The sequence below is a fragment of the Haliotis cracherodii genome, unplaced genomic scaffold (genome assembly GCF_022045235.1).
Source record: "Haliotis cracherodii isolate W230 unplaced genomic scaffold, xgHalCrac1.p SCAF_1, whole genome shotgun sequence".
Taxonomy (NCBI): Eukaryota; Metazoa; Mollusca; class Gastropoda; order Lepetellida; family Haliotidae; genus Haliotis; species Haliotis cracherodii.
This window is the reverse complement of record NW_027266264.1, coordinates 10,282,790-10,297,444: the sequence shown is the minus strand read 5'-3', so window position 1 is coordinate 10,297,444 and position 14,655 is coordinate 10,282,790. Positions and strand designations below refer to the sequence as shown.

At 37.9% G+C, this 14,655-nt stretch overlaps 1 protein-coding gene across 1 annotated transcript in view; it reads left to right on the top strand.

Moving 5' to 3' along the window:
• The first annotated feature begins 1,362 nt into the window (after positions 1 to 1,362).
• The window catches only part of LOC139472360 (platelet-activating factor acetylhydrolase-like), a 50,405-nt gene continuing 37,112 nt past the window's right edge, over positions 1,363 to 14,655 (top strand). The window contains exons 1-3 of the mRNA XM_071254831.1: positions 1,363 to 1,653; positions 9,331 to 9,445; positions 10,479 to 10,644. Coding sequence (XP_071110932.1) covers positions 1,480 to 1,653; positions 9,331 to 9,445; positions 10,479 to 10,644 — 455 coding nt within the window. The 5' untranslated portion in view covers positions 1,363 to 1,479. The remainder of the gene's footprint in view (positions 1,654 to 9,330; positions 9,446 to 10,478; positions 10,645 to 14,655) is intronic.

Sequence of the window (14,655 nt, the reverse complement as noted above, 5' to 3'; positions counted from 1 at the left end):
AAATACGATTCCATTTGCGTCCCGCGTACCGCACTGCCGAGTTCCGAAAAACCCTCTTAAATAGCCCCCAGAATCCTGCGTAACAAAGGGGGGTCGACATCCTCGTTTATGAATAAATCGACTTACTGCTGACAAATTGGTTTCATCAATGAGTAAATAAGACAACTGCATATATGGTACTGCAACACTTGTTGCACTACCTAAATACCTATAGGGTGAACAAACTTTTTAAGAAAGTATTAAAAAGTATTGTATTTGTAGCTGAGGTTGTAGACGGATATCGGTTGACGCTTCCCTGCAATATCACTAGGATAAGTTAAATTGTGACCTGACAATTAACACCGTATGACGATGTATGAAGTCCGCCCTCTGACGTGTACCATTGTGAAGAAAGGGGTAACGGGTGGTCCGCGGCAAGTAGTGGGATAGATATCCGCGTGTCCGGTCTCGGCTAACAACGATTTCTTATGGTGACCGATATTTATAGCCTTATGAGCAGCACGTGTGTCGACGGGAGCGTAGTTAATGTCATCGTCACGATCTGCACGTGCACAACATGTGTTCTCCCACTTCAGCTGAAACACCCAGGTGTGTTTGCCCATATGTGTACACGGCTTACTTGACTCAAACGCGTTATGTGAGTTTATTCAACTTATCCTGGATTACTTGTGGTGTAATCAGAGATTCCACATAACTTATACAGATTCCCTAAAATAATGGACACAAAATGAAATCTAGAATTGGAAAACATTTGTAAAAGCTTCAAAGAAGTTTCATTCGCTCATAATTTGTTAAAACTTTCTTTCCGATGACATTTTACAACAAACAGCTACGAATAAAAACAATCAACTATTAACGTGAATGCAAAACTATAAAAAAAACTGACGATAGTTAATTTCAGCTTTAAAATGATTTTTGACACGTCGTCAGGTGATCTGTCTGCAATTCTGAATGCTACGACCAATAACCAAATATTTAATTATTTGGTTAAATAAATAATATGTTTGTGTCCTCGATCGAGAGCTCATATGTTACTTTTAGCCCCTATAAAGCTATTACATTTTATCGACTTCAGCTTTAAAAAGCATTTCCCTGCTGGCTGTGTGAACGATTTCTTGATCCATGATTAGCATTTCTAGTCCGATTTCCTTTCAATCGATCTTATTACTTCACACTCGGCAATAATCAAATAACGATGTCGCAATATCACGAAATACGTCTCGAGGCTCTCTCCGTATGGGTCAATTCAGGTTACAGAGGTTAATCGCTGTACTTTCCATTCAAGGTGAAGGTTGTCGACTCCGGAATGTGAAGGCCGCCCCCGCACGGTAGGTCAGAGTTGAGCGACTTTGGAAACAGTGTTGTGTTTTGGCCAGGGGAGTAACGAGACAGTTCCCGTGTGTGCGGCGTGGACGACGGAGGCGACTTGTCAGGCAAGGTGAGAGGGATTCACCATTCTCACCTCGTCAATGGTCAGATATGGAGGGGAAATCCTCACATGGAATGGAACGAAACGGCAAAAGAAAAGTTCGTCGGCACTTGCCTCCTGGAAAAGGTCCATACACTGTCGGGACTGTTGATCTTATGTGTGGCCACACTGAAAATGGATCATTCTTTAGGTTATTTTACCCAACAAACGACACTGACATATACGTAAGTAATTTTGATTCACCCACCCTTTTTAATCCGCAGATATTTAGATAATAATCAAAATCACAGCGTACGCAATTCGCGTTAAAACGGGGAGCTGTGGTATACGTTTTATAGACCCCCGTTAGACTGCAGTCAGCTGTCTTTACCGACGGGTTTAGAATAAGCCCGTCAGGAAAAACGATACGGTGCGGGTTTATGGCAACGGGGACCATCTATTCGAATAATTTTATTGGTATATGAAGGGAATGTCTTGAGTTTAACAAGTGCAAGCAATGCGTGACGGACGAAGCTTGCAGCTCCTTCAACTCTCAGAGATCAGGCAACTTGGTGGGAAAATATACTTGTCTGATAACGCCCCGCTTCCGATATATATGCGTATGTGATTGGTACCGACACACGCGGGTGTGGTATGCGGCTGGACGTGTATTAAAATAGTTTTGCTTAAACATCTAAATTGCCGGGCAAGAGAACATAAACACTTGAAAATTGGATTTGACCGCAAAGTTACAAACGTTATCAAACGTTTCTAAAGCCCGCGCCACTTGAAATAGAATTATGAAATATCGCGATGATTAATAACGAAGATAGTTGCATGTGTGCTAATACTTATAAAGTGAAAACAAGCCATTACGCTGATTAGGAATATTACTTACATTACTGACAAAAATTGCAAATTCCAAGCTAACAAGTTTAGGTTGTGTGAACGTTATTTTGTGGTTGCTACAGCGTTGGTTCACTTTGTTTAGTCAACATAAACTTGTAGTGCGGTCCCAATGTAGTGACAATGTTCCTTCCAAACATTGGTAACAACAAGGGCAGGGACGAGTCCAAATGTACTACCCGGGTAACCATCCCCCTATTACCCTACCTGGGTACCTGCCGTAGGCCTCAAGAACAAATTGTCCGATTGTCTATAATTTGTGACTAGCCCTGGCAAAATGTATTTATATACACATGTAAATCGATCTGGTCATGCATACACTGAAGTTGACTGAAGTTTTATCTTTAGTCAAACATATGAAATTCAGAAAGAATGGCTGCATAGTCAGAAAGAAATGTGAACATTAGTGACATGTAGTGTAACCATAGAGTTCAAGATAATTTTTGTCATTAAACAATATATCACATGACTGACTACGGGTGAGGGTAGTCCTGTGGGTACCCAGGTGCTTATCAGGACCCACCCAACCCGAGTACCCAAGTAACCTGTCCCAGGCCAAATGACAACATGCCTACAACCTACCCACAACATCTAGTTATTGACAAAATGTGAACTTATAATTAAACATATTGTTCTACCTGTCATGTCAGGTTATACTGGGAGTACAATTATCACCACAATTCCCTTTTACACCTTCTTTAAGTATTATTTGCCAGAATAATTTTGAAATAACTTTGGGCATTGGAACAAACCAAAATGTTTCAGCGTTAGAAACTTATTCAAACTGCTCATCACTAAGACATCATAAGAACTAGTAGAAAGTTACCATATTCAATGGTTTTGCTATATGGTATCATTATAATGACTAGTGGACTAATAATGTTTTTGTTCCATGTCTATTTTCAACCTCCAGTAGATCCAGATGTCATTACATCAGGCAGGGTCTACAAGAATAAATGACCAGGTCAAATGTATCGGGACACTCTTTCTCTCTAAATAAATAAAAAAGGGTCATACCAAAGAAAAATCTCATTGTTTCTCATATCCAAATATTAACAAGTAACAGAAAGAATTTATGTACAAAGTTCATTTATTAAAGACAATTTAACATCTGTTGTACTGGTGTACAGTTCACTACTGTAGAAGTCTAGATCTGGCAGATCCACGCTTGTATTCTGGACAAAGTTCCTTGGGGGCACGGGTGGCCCAGTCGACTGAGGCGCTGCGATTCGCTGTGCAGAGTTGCGTCCCCTGGACACGCCAGAAACCTATGATTGTGGGTTCGAATCCCGGTTCGCCCCGATTATGTTTCTAGATTTGTCAGCACCATACCCGTACTTGTTGGTTTCCCCGAAGTGGTAAACGTCTGAGACCTGCATCACTTCGGGCTTTCCTTCCACATTAAGCTGACACGCCGTGATATAACTGGAATACTGTTAAAAGCGGCCTCACTCACTCACTCCTTGGGCATCCCTGTCAAAATACAAACAACGCTTTTGCATGAACTTTTAAAAAAACATTTTAACTAATCTCTTCTACGTCGGATGATTTATCATCATTTGGTTATGTTCTCTGAATTTTAAAACTGATTTTAAGCAATTATTGTTCTACAAACAACAGTCACTTGCATAAAACACATGAAAATTTACAAGACTAACTTGAAAGCTGATTTCCTTAATATTAATTAGCTTTCCCTCAGAAAGAACCATCAAACTATGACCATATTGGACCATGCATGTTTTTCTGCCCACATTGCCCTATGTTTTAAATAGTGACGCTGTTCATGCCACCGTTATAACATAGATACACCACTCAGACACAGTATTCTGACTGTTAAGAAATAATCTTTTAAAATCAAATTTTGTTTTTTTGCATTGAATTCCGTATTTTGCATCTCATGCTGGAGTGGCATGGCCAGAATTAAGTTACCAAAGATATAAAATAATAAAATCTACCTTCTGACCCTGTCCACTTTTAGTTTTTAAAAGTAAGGAGAAACAAGACTATTTTTTGCTGGTCATAATAATGAGACTACTGCTTATTATTGTTACATGCCAGTTTGGGGATGTGATTAGCGTTACTTCATCCATATGATGATGGGAGAGAAATGATATTCACACTTTGTAACCATTTTGGGAGTCAAACCCATGTCTTCGCCATGACAGGCCAACACTTTAACCACTTGGTTACAGATCTACCAGACAAAGAGAAGGAAAGCTTTGCTTTTGAATGGTTTTGAATACTGATTTAGATATTTTTTTATCACATCACTTTAACAATCACATTGACAATTCTGAAGAGGAACTTGGTAACAAAGTTATTGTATGGAACAAACAGGTGAAACTGTGTGAAAAGTGTAAAAAGTGTAAAATACATGTGTGATAAAACAGCATTTTGTTACCTAGTTTTGTTTTTTTCGAAATTTGGTTTCTGTTAATTTCTTCAGATTTTAGCTCACCTGACTAACAGCCAGGTGAGCTTATGCTTATGTTGTGGTCTGCTTGTCTGGCATTGGTTTTATCTCCTGTGAATGTCTTCTGAGTACCCACTGGACCAGTGAAGCTGACACCTGAATGTCTTTAAGAGGTTCAAATTTGATTTTCAATATGGCTGCCATGGCTCTTGAAGAATCTATCATGTTTATGGTCATTTCCACTTCAAATGTAATAAAATTTGGTACAGTTAGTAATGGTTTCAACAAAGATGTTCTGTTATCCAGGTGAGCTGCAGTGCTTGATGACTCTGATTAAAAAGTAAAGTTATGATGCAAAATTATGTCTAGGTTTATTGGATTGTGTTTAATGAACCATCAGTGTTGTTGATGTATGTTGCCTCTAGTCACAGGACATTTTAGCGAAATTCATGCATAATCATGGACCAAACCTTTCGCCTCATAGAGTGTTCTCATCCACGAATATTTACCCGAATATTTGAATTTTGCTAATGAGTTCTATGCTCTAGTTGACCAGATTTTTACTATTATCACATTTACTGTAGGACATGTGCATATTACGTAAACAAACATGTAAATATAGTTTTATGAGATTTAGGACGATAAGAAAATATTTTGTTAAGTTGACTGAATGATAATTACTACCAAATCAGTGATTTAGTGCTCCCAGCTTAAAGTCCACAAAACAGAAAGGGTGTTAATTTCAGCAGCTCTGTGTAACGCCTGGGTGTGGTGCCTCGGTGAGCGTGACTTTCCCAACTGGCTCTCATCTTGAGTTAGTACAAGCATTGTGCCGGTGTGGGGGGCAACATTTGCCACTTAGAAGTCTTCAAATTCTTGAATTTGTTCTCAAATGTTGTTATGATAACAAAGAATTTTATTGGTTGCACATGTTTGGTTATAATGTAAAATCCATGCAGGGTGAAAAGAAAAGAAGAAAATGGTCCAAAGTAAATAGACAGTGTTGTTGTTGAACTCAGAGGGATGTAGTTTGTATCACTGATGCAATTCATTTTTGTCAGTTGTATATAAAAAATTAAATGATGATTTGTGTAGTTTATTTACTCTTATTTTCAAGTTGTTTGTTTAATGCAGCACTCAGCAATATTACAGTTATACGATTATATGATGGCGGTCTGTAATTGTATTTGTCTGGACCAGACAATCTAGTGATTCATTTTTGTCAGTTGTATATTGGAAATTGTATGATGATTCGGATAGTTTATTTACTAATTTTTTCAAGTTGTTTGTTTGTTAAACACAGCACTCTGCAATATTTCAGTTATATGACGGCCGGTTTGTAATTTTATTGGTCTCGACCAGACATGATATTATCAATTCAAAATTTGGCAGTGTTAAATAAAATATTTTAAATCATTTACCCTACATAAGCCTCCGACACAAAACCATGATAGTCATACCCCATGATATAAGTTGATTGATTGTTGTTTGTTAATTAACACCGCACTCAGCAATATTCCAGCTTTATGACGGCGGTCTGTAAATAATCGAGTCTGGACCAGACAATCCAGTGATTGATATCATGAGCTTCGATCTACACAACTGGAATACAATGACATGCATCAACAAAGTCATCAAGCCTGACCACCCCATCCCGTTAGTCGCCTCTTACGACAAGCATAGTTGCCTTTTACGGCAAGCATGGGTTGCTGAAGACCTATTCTACCCCGGATCTTCACAGGTCTCCATGATATAAGTATGCAAATTAGATAACTGTAAATGGCCCTTCTTTCACTGGTGCACATGAACACTCAAATGAATTGTCTCAATATCTTAATTTGATTTTAAAATTTCCTTTTTTTCCCTTTCAAATTTGAAATTTGGAAGTACTTATGAGCCAGAAGGGTCCCTTCCAGCAAACTTTCCTTTCCGAGTACTTGTGTCCATTGATTTTCTATTGAATATCGTACAGAAGCATGTTCTGGTAGAACCCAGCTTCAGTGATGTGAACCCTACCTGTGGAAGTCTCCAGGTGAACAAATGAAGCTGATAACGAGGTGACTAATTAACGTCTTTGTACTGTTGACGTGTCGCTAGGCGCTGGGACGGAACATTAACCTTTGAATGGGAGACATTTGGAACAGAGACTGAGATCTCATGCTTGCTCTGCCTTCATTAACTTACATTGATGTTGTCAAAGGGATGATTTAAGCCAAAGTAGTTACAAGTTGATCAGTAATCAACAATTAGCATTCACAATGTCATGCGTGATATTGATTTATTTATTTCATAATAATTTGCATAACCTTTATGGTCACATGTTGATTATTCGGGATTAATTAGCAGTCATGTAATTAAAGAGGGACTGTTCTTGAGTGTTTCCTATGTACAGTGTAGGCCTAGACAACGTCTTTCCGTGATAATCATGATTATGGTAAACATGTCGTATTTACCCTATTAACCACCTGCTCCTATAAACACCCCCTGACCCAAATAATTCTTATAAACTGCCCTACAAGACCAAATATTTACGTGCAGTTAATATATTTTATGTATGTTATGGATTTTTTTACAGAAACATCAAGGTAGAAGGGGGATATATTACAGCACTGTAACTATTATCAAAACATTTTTAGTTTCATGAATATGTGAACTAAGTTTGGCAACTGTGGCTTGATCGCTGAAAACATATTTAACTTGTGTGTGGTTTTAATAAGTGCACTCCACTTTCGCCATTTTGATCGACAATTTGGTTGAGCCTCGTCCCCCCTCTAGCTGCACAATCAGTTTGTAGATTTCATTACACTAAGATACCTGTGTGTCGGAGTTCATTGTACCAAGCTCTTGATCCTTAAAAGGTTAACATTAACATGCCTGATCAACTCTGTAATAGCGACTCCGAAATAAATATCAATTTAAATAAAAATAAAAATTAATTTATGTAAAAATAATAATTCAGTGTATACAATGACTGCTGAGAGAATCATGAGTGTTTTATTAATGACTGCTCAAATAATTTTGAATTGAACTATTATAAACAAAAATAAAATTTCTAGGATTCCAATAATGTCAATATACTATTACATAATGCAATTAACATGATAATCTCCCATCTGCAGCAGCTGTTTTTAACTATTCTATACCAGTGATTCTGATTTCCATGTCAGGCGTTAAGTATCTTGATATACAACACATGTATTTCCACCTTTGTAGACGTTCATTATATAACCCCCTAAGTTACATCTATGATCAAAGAGCTGTTTCGAAGGGAAATTATCGCCACTTTCAAATCCAGATCAATTATCTGTGCTGTATAACCCTTTGAAGAAAGACACAAGTTGTGAGTCTGTCAGGCGTTATGAACATCATATTCTAGGTATATCGGCTCTACATATCCATAATGAACCACACCGCTACTTGTCAGGAAGTGGCTGGGTCGGAATGACAGTTTATACCACCCCTCCTCATTATAAGGCGGAGCAAATACAGCAAGCCCAATATGGTGCCAACATTACTATGGCCATGTCACAGGGCTTAGTGACTTAATATGATGTAATTAATAATTTAGTTGTCAATTACAAAGTTATGAGAGCATGATGTGGAAATGTAATAAGAGACCTATCAGAAGCATGCCCCTAGGCGCTGGGGTGTTTATTTCTACCATGGTCCTTCATACTCATTCTATCATATTTATTGACATTTCGCGCTTTGGGGGATAAGTGTGTTTGATAATTTTGCGCTTAGTTCAGTTTTATTGCTTTGAAATAAATTGGGAGTTGCAATAATATTTCTGTTTTCCATCTTACATCATTAACTTTATCCTACACTACATGTATAAACTTTTGATGAAAAGTGGGTTGAGAAAGTTTATATTTTGTGTATAAACATAGTAAACAGAGTTATTGTAATAAGCCAAGTTTACCATATCTTTTTATGTATAGTGCACACTTGAGTATATGCGCAACCCATTTGGAGGTTTGGGATCAATTTTTTACAGAAGATAACAAACTTGGTCAATGAAAATGAAAATTTTGTGATAAGAGAATTCTAGACATGATGATTCACAATAATGTCTTTCCCTTGCTGGAAAAATAATTTTTGTATGTGTATATTATGTGCACGCCCCTCTGTGTTTTGGGAGAAAATGTGTTTATACACAAGAAGATATGGTAATATATAAATCAGTACTTGAAATATAGAGTTTGTTGTGATAATCTACCGTTATTCTCAAGACACAGAAGCAACATATGTGAGTAGGTCACTTTATTCTTGGGCCCAAAACATACAGGCTTGTCATGAAAGAGGATTGGTTGGTCTTAATGAGTGATGGTATCATTGTATGCTATCAACCACTGGCTCAGACCACATTATTGACCATGCTGTTATGTAGCTTGAATTTTGCTGTCTGGGGCAAAAAAACCAATATTCACTAATTTAATTATTCCCAAGTTTAAGACAGGGTATGAATTTTGCACCAAGTCTGTTATGATGCGGAACTAGTGATGTTTTTTTTAATCATGTCAAGTAGCAGGGATGCATCGCGTTCTGCGATCCGATTCAATATGTTTTTTTATTAAAGAAAGGTTCCCTGTTTTTCTTTCAGAAACGAGATAGACAGTGGCCATTATGGATACCTCGGCGCCAGTATGGAATTGGTTACATGTACTTTCTGGGAAGAAATCCAAAAATATTTGGAAAGCTGTTCAATTGGTTAGGAGGTGAGTGGAATTTTGTTGTTTATTTGCAGTTTTTCTTGTCGTCACATTTGAAAAAAGACACATTCCTGTACGAGTCTTTGGAATACACACCATATGACATGATATAAGGGCATTCTTGAGTATGGGGGATGTGCATCAAGACAAACTCATTGCCCTATTTTGAAATAGGCTTTATCTGAGCCTGGGGCAAAGCTAAGTTTCATTCACATCTTGGGAGAAATCCCACAATGCATCAGAGGAATGTGAGGGTCAACACCACCTGCTTGTGAATCTTGTCGTCACCTCTTTAAGACAGCTACTGGCTGAGTATGAACTTCAGGACGTTATGTCACAGTTACCTGTTGAAACAGGTGGTGATCAGTGATGGGGCTTTGTCCGGAAACCCATCACGCTGTGTGTGTGTTTCCTTGTGTGACAGGGGATGTGAATGTTAGTCTTAATGACAGACTATGTGAATATTAGTTCTGATGACAGACTATGTGAATGTTAGTTCTGATGACAGGTGATGTGAATGTTAGTTCTGATGACAGACTATGTGAATGTTAGTTCTGATGACAGGTGATGTGAATGTTAGTTCTGATGACAGACTATGTGAATATTAGTTCTGATGACGTGATGTGAATGTTAGTTCTGATGACAGGCGATGTGAATGTTAGTCTTAATGACAGACTGTGTAAATATCAGTTCTGATGACGTGATATGAATGTTTGTTCTAATGACAGACTATTTGAATATTATTTCTAATGACAGACAATGTGAATGTTAGTCTTAATGACAGACTGTAAATATCAGTTCTGATGACGTGATATGAATGTTTGTTCTGATGACAGCCTATATGAATATTAGTTCTGATGACGTGATATGAATGTTAGTTCTGATGACAGGCGATGTGAATATAGTTCTGATCTCAGGCGATGTGAATGTGAGTCTAGATGCCAGGCGATGTGAATATAGTTCTGATGCCAGGCGATGTGAATATAGTTCTGATGACACCCATGTGAATGCTGTTTCTGATGTGTGTCTCATTCCCCAGGTGATGTATATGTTCCGGCACTATGGCAGGCTCCGGTGCTTCAGAATGGGAAGAAGTTTCCAGTGATCGTACTGTCCCATGGTTTGGGAGGAAACCGGACCACCTACACCACCCTGTGTCTCGAGCTTGCATCTCAGGGCTTCATCATTGCAGCAGTGGAACACAGGTGAGAGCCATGGCTATCATCACACTCATTCACTGGCCCAGCATCTTTCTGGCAGTTTAGGGGTCCTCCAACTTAATGTGTCCATGAAGAACAGCAGCTTGTTCAAATGTTGCTTTAAGCTCATCAAGCACAAAGCTGAACAAGAATTTAAAACTTTTATTCAGCATTGACTCCACCAATTCTATTGGAAATGTAGTGAAAATAATCAAGAACTCTGCCAGCAGCTGGTAGGTGGCATTTGTTTTTTTAAAGATAAGTGATGTTTTGTTTACACCAAATCTTGACTCAACATGTTTAAATCATTTTGGCGCCTTTCCACAGAAAGACATTAAGGGCTGTCTGTTGTAAGTATTGGCTGTTAGAGCTGGGAAGGAGATGAGTATTGGCTGTTAGAGCTGAGAAGGAGATTAGTATTGGCTGTTAGAGCTGGGAAGGAGATTAGTATTGGCTGTTAGAGCTGAGAAGGGGATGAGTATTGGCTGTTAGAGCTGAGAAGGGGATGAGTATTGGCTGTTAGAGCTGGGAAGGAGATTAGTATTGGCTGTTAGAGCTGAGAAGGGGATGAGTATTGGCTGTTAGAGCTGAGAAGGGGATGAGTATTGGCTGTTAGAGCTCTGATGGTGTTGAGAGTGGAATGAGGGTGAATTTGATTTGATATATGATGGGGACAGTAGGCATGGTAAGAGACACTAGCTCACATGCACAGAACGATGTTGATGCTGGACTGTCAATGTTAAGTCAATGTTAAGGTATAGCATGAAGTCTCAGCGCTAAGACCTCTTTGTGCAGTTGAGCCCTGGCATAACTAAATAAGTGAGTGAGTGAGTTGGGTTTTACGCCACTTTTAGCAATATTCAAGCAATATCACGGCGGGGGACACCAGAAATAGGCTTCACACATTGTACCCATGTGGGGAACTGAACCCGGATCTTCAGCATGATGAGCGAACGCTTTAACCACTAGGCCCACCACCCCATACCTCAATAAACATCATATACATTTTGATCTAAACTTTGAAAAAAAGTGCTTATTGATCTAATCTCAATGTCTCCTCACATGCTTTTCAGAGCATTTATTTTCCCTCCATCCACATAAGGTCCCTGCCCACCCATTGGCTTATTCATAGACAGGAAATAGACTATTCTGAACACGAACAGCTCCAGCTAACGAGCCCAGCCGTACATGCAAATATTGGCCTGAAGTAGTGGGTGGTTGAAATCAGACTGTTATATCACAAGTGCCTTACATCATACAGCAAGAAGTCCATAATTACTTAATCGGCTACATCTACTTGTGTCCTTGATTGAATTGCTTTGAAACTCCAGCGGGGGCTGGGAAATAATGATTTGCTGAAGGCGCTGCTTCATTTTGCACTCCTTTTTCAAGGTGCCATCTTTGTGTTATGGGAATAATCACGCTTTTCAATGAGATGAACTGAGAGATTTGATATTTGAGCAAGTGCTGTCATTGAAAATAAGATTGAAAGTACTTGAAGACCCATTGGTTGGCAGTAATGTGTGAAATATATAAGTTGAAAAGTTTATATATAGACTTTTTCTAACAAAATTGTGTTTGGCTTATTTACTTAAGCAAATTGAACAATTTGTTGAGATATGAAATGAACCATCTGTTGCTGTATGTCATGTTGTCATGGTTGCCATGGTTACAAGATATTTTTTCTGGTAAGGCCAAGAATATGTATTTGTGTTTATGGTAAGGCCAAGAACAAATTTGTGTGTTTCTGGTTTCTAGACCTGACTTTAATCTGCTGTCCACGACCAAAAACCTTTTTTCTATTATTTCTCGAGTTACACTGCAACTTTATGAACATTCCTATGTTTTCCATTTTCTATACCAGCAGATTAGTGTGTTTTGCTTATCCCGTCATATAAACAAAAAAATGGAGAAACAAATATCTACTAACACTATTTTTGGATGGGCTGATATTGCATGAAAAGGAAAAACACACATATTTTATGTTTTATAAACACTCCCACCACCCTGAAGAATCTTTAATTATAGCCATGAGAAGCCATGTGCATACAATATATATAATTGTGTTACCTAGTAACTAAGCCACATCTGATCACACAAATCCCCCTCCCTTACATTTTGGTGTCAAAAACATGAATAAACAATGAACTGATTTTTTTGATGATGAAGTAGCATTCAAATGTCCTGAAATATTTCCCCATTTCCTCCCTCTGTGAGGCTGAGGTATTTGCACAGGAGAATTAGACCCTCGCTAGTCCCCACTGCATTGTGTGGTCTCCTTCTGGCTGAAATAGAGGATACGATATGACCACTGAGACATGATGACACATGCATCCCAATACAAGCTGCTGCTTGACAAGATATATTTGATATTGATATATTATATAAAATATACAATAAAGATTGAAAACTGATTGTACATTGTGAATGGAATTAAATTCCAAAAATTGTTTGGCCTTTTCACTGTTTCTGAGTGCTTTTCTTGATAGGTGTCCACTTTTTCTCAATCCTGAAATAAAAAATTGCCATTCAGCTTGATAAAATGGATACCACATCAATTAAATATTAAGTTTGGTCCATATTTATCAGAGCCAATTTGGTTTAGTTTTTTTTGCCCAAATTTCAGTTATCATGGAAGCATTTGACATAATCCATCTTTTTGTGATAGCATTCCGGCGGGATGTTATGTCTGTCTCACGACCTTGATAGTTCAAGTAGAGATATACTGCTATTTACTATGAGCGATGACTTTTGTTAACCTCATCAGTTCCAATGATATTTCTGGGCATTGACTCTCAGTAACAACCACGAATATGAAAATATATGGCTTGCTGACAGATGGATTTAATAATGCAGTGAATACACAGTAAACTATAATAATGCAGTGAATACACAGTAAACTATAATAATGCAGTGAATACACAGTAAACTATAATAATGCAGTGAATACACAGTAAACTATAATAATGCAGTGAATATACAGTAAACTATAATAATGCAGTGAATACACAGTAAACTATAATAATGCAGTGAATACACAGTAGACTATAATAATGCAGTGAATACACAGTAAACTATAATAATGCAGTGAAAACACAGTAAACTACGGTTATAACTCAAAAGGACCACTAATTTTAGTTCATTAAAACCATAATTTGTTATAAGCATATACACATATATACAGCAAATGGACTGGACCAATATACAGTTCGTTATATCCGTCACTGCATTATGAGCGTGTTCGTTATAAACATAGTTTAATGTATTCTGTGTACTTTGTTGGACAGTTCCATTTAGTGTTCTGTGTAATTAATAAACAATCCCTGCCCCTTTTCTCTGACACTGTTGTTGAAACTAGTTTGCAGTCAGACTGATACTGAAATTTCAAGAGTACTCGACATGTTATTTTTTTGCCCAAAGAGCATTTTGTGCATGACTGTCTCTGGCCTGGTCTTGAGAAATGTTTTGCATGGGGAAAACAGATATTGAACTATTTCAGGGATTAGGGGCATTACGTTAACAATACATCCTAACGTGGAGATTGACAAGACCAGTTAGTTGCCGAGCACAACCTGCTTGACTGGTTCGTGTGTAGCCATTATTGCATGTTCCCAAGATTGTAGAATGAATAACAAGTTAGATTTGTACCCTGAAGGCGGTAAAGGTGTCTGAGACCTAAGATTATGTCACAGGATGTTCATTTGGACCTGATGGGGTTAGAAAATGTCTTGCCTGTCTTAAGAGACAATTAAATCACGTTGTCAGGTCAGCTGTTTCAATGTCAGCCTACGTGTCCCCAATGACATGGGAAATTGCTTGATGATTATTTAAGTGCCACACTTTGTACCGCAAAGAAAATACTAGATTTGTCATTTACAATTTGTAACTATGAAAACTTTTTTAGTTTCTGGCCTTCCTTCCACACTTTGTTTTTAAAGCCAATCTGCAATACATAGTGATACGACATTTTGACTTTATAGACAGGAATCTAAATGTATAAATAGTTTTACACTTCTC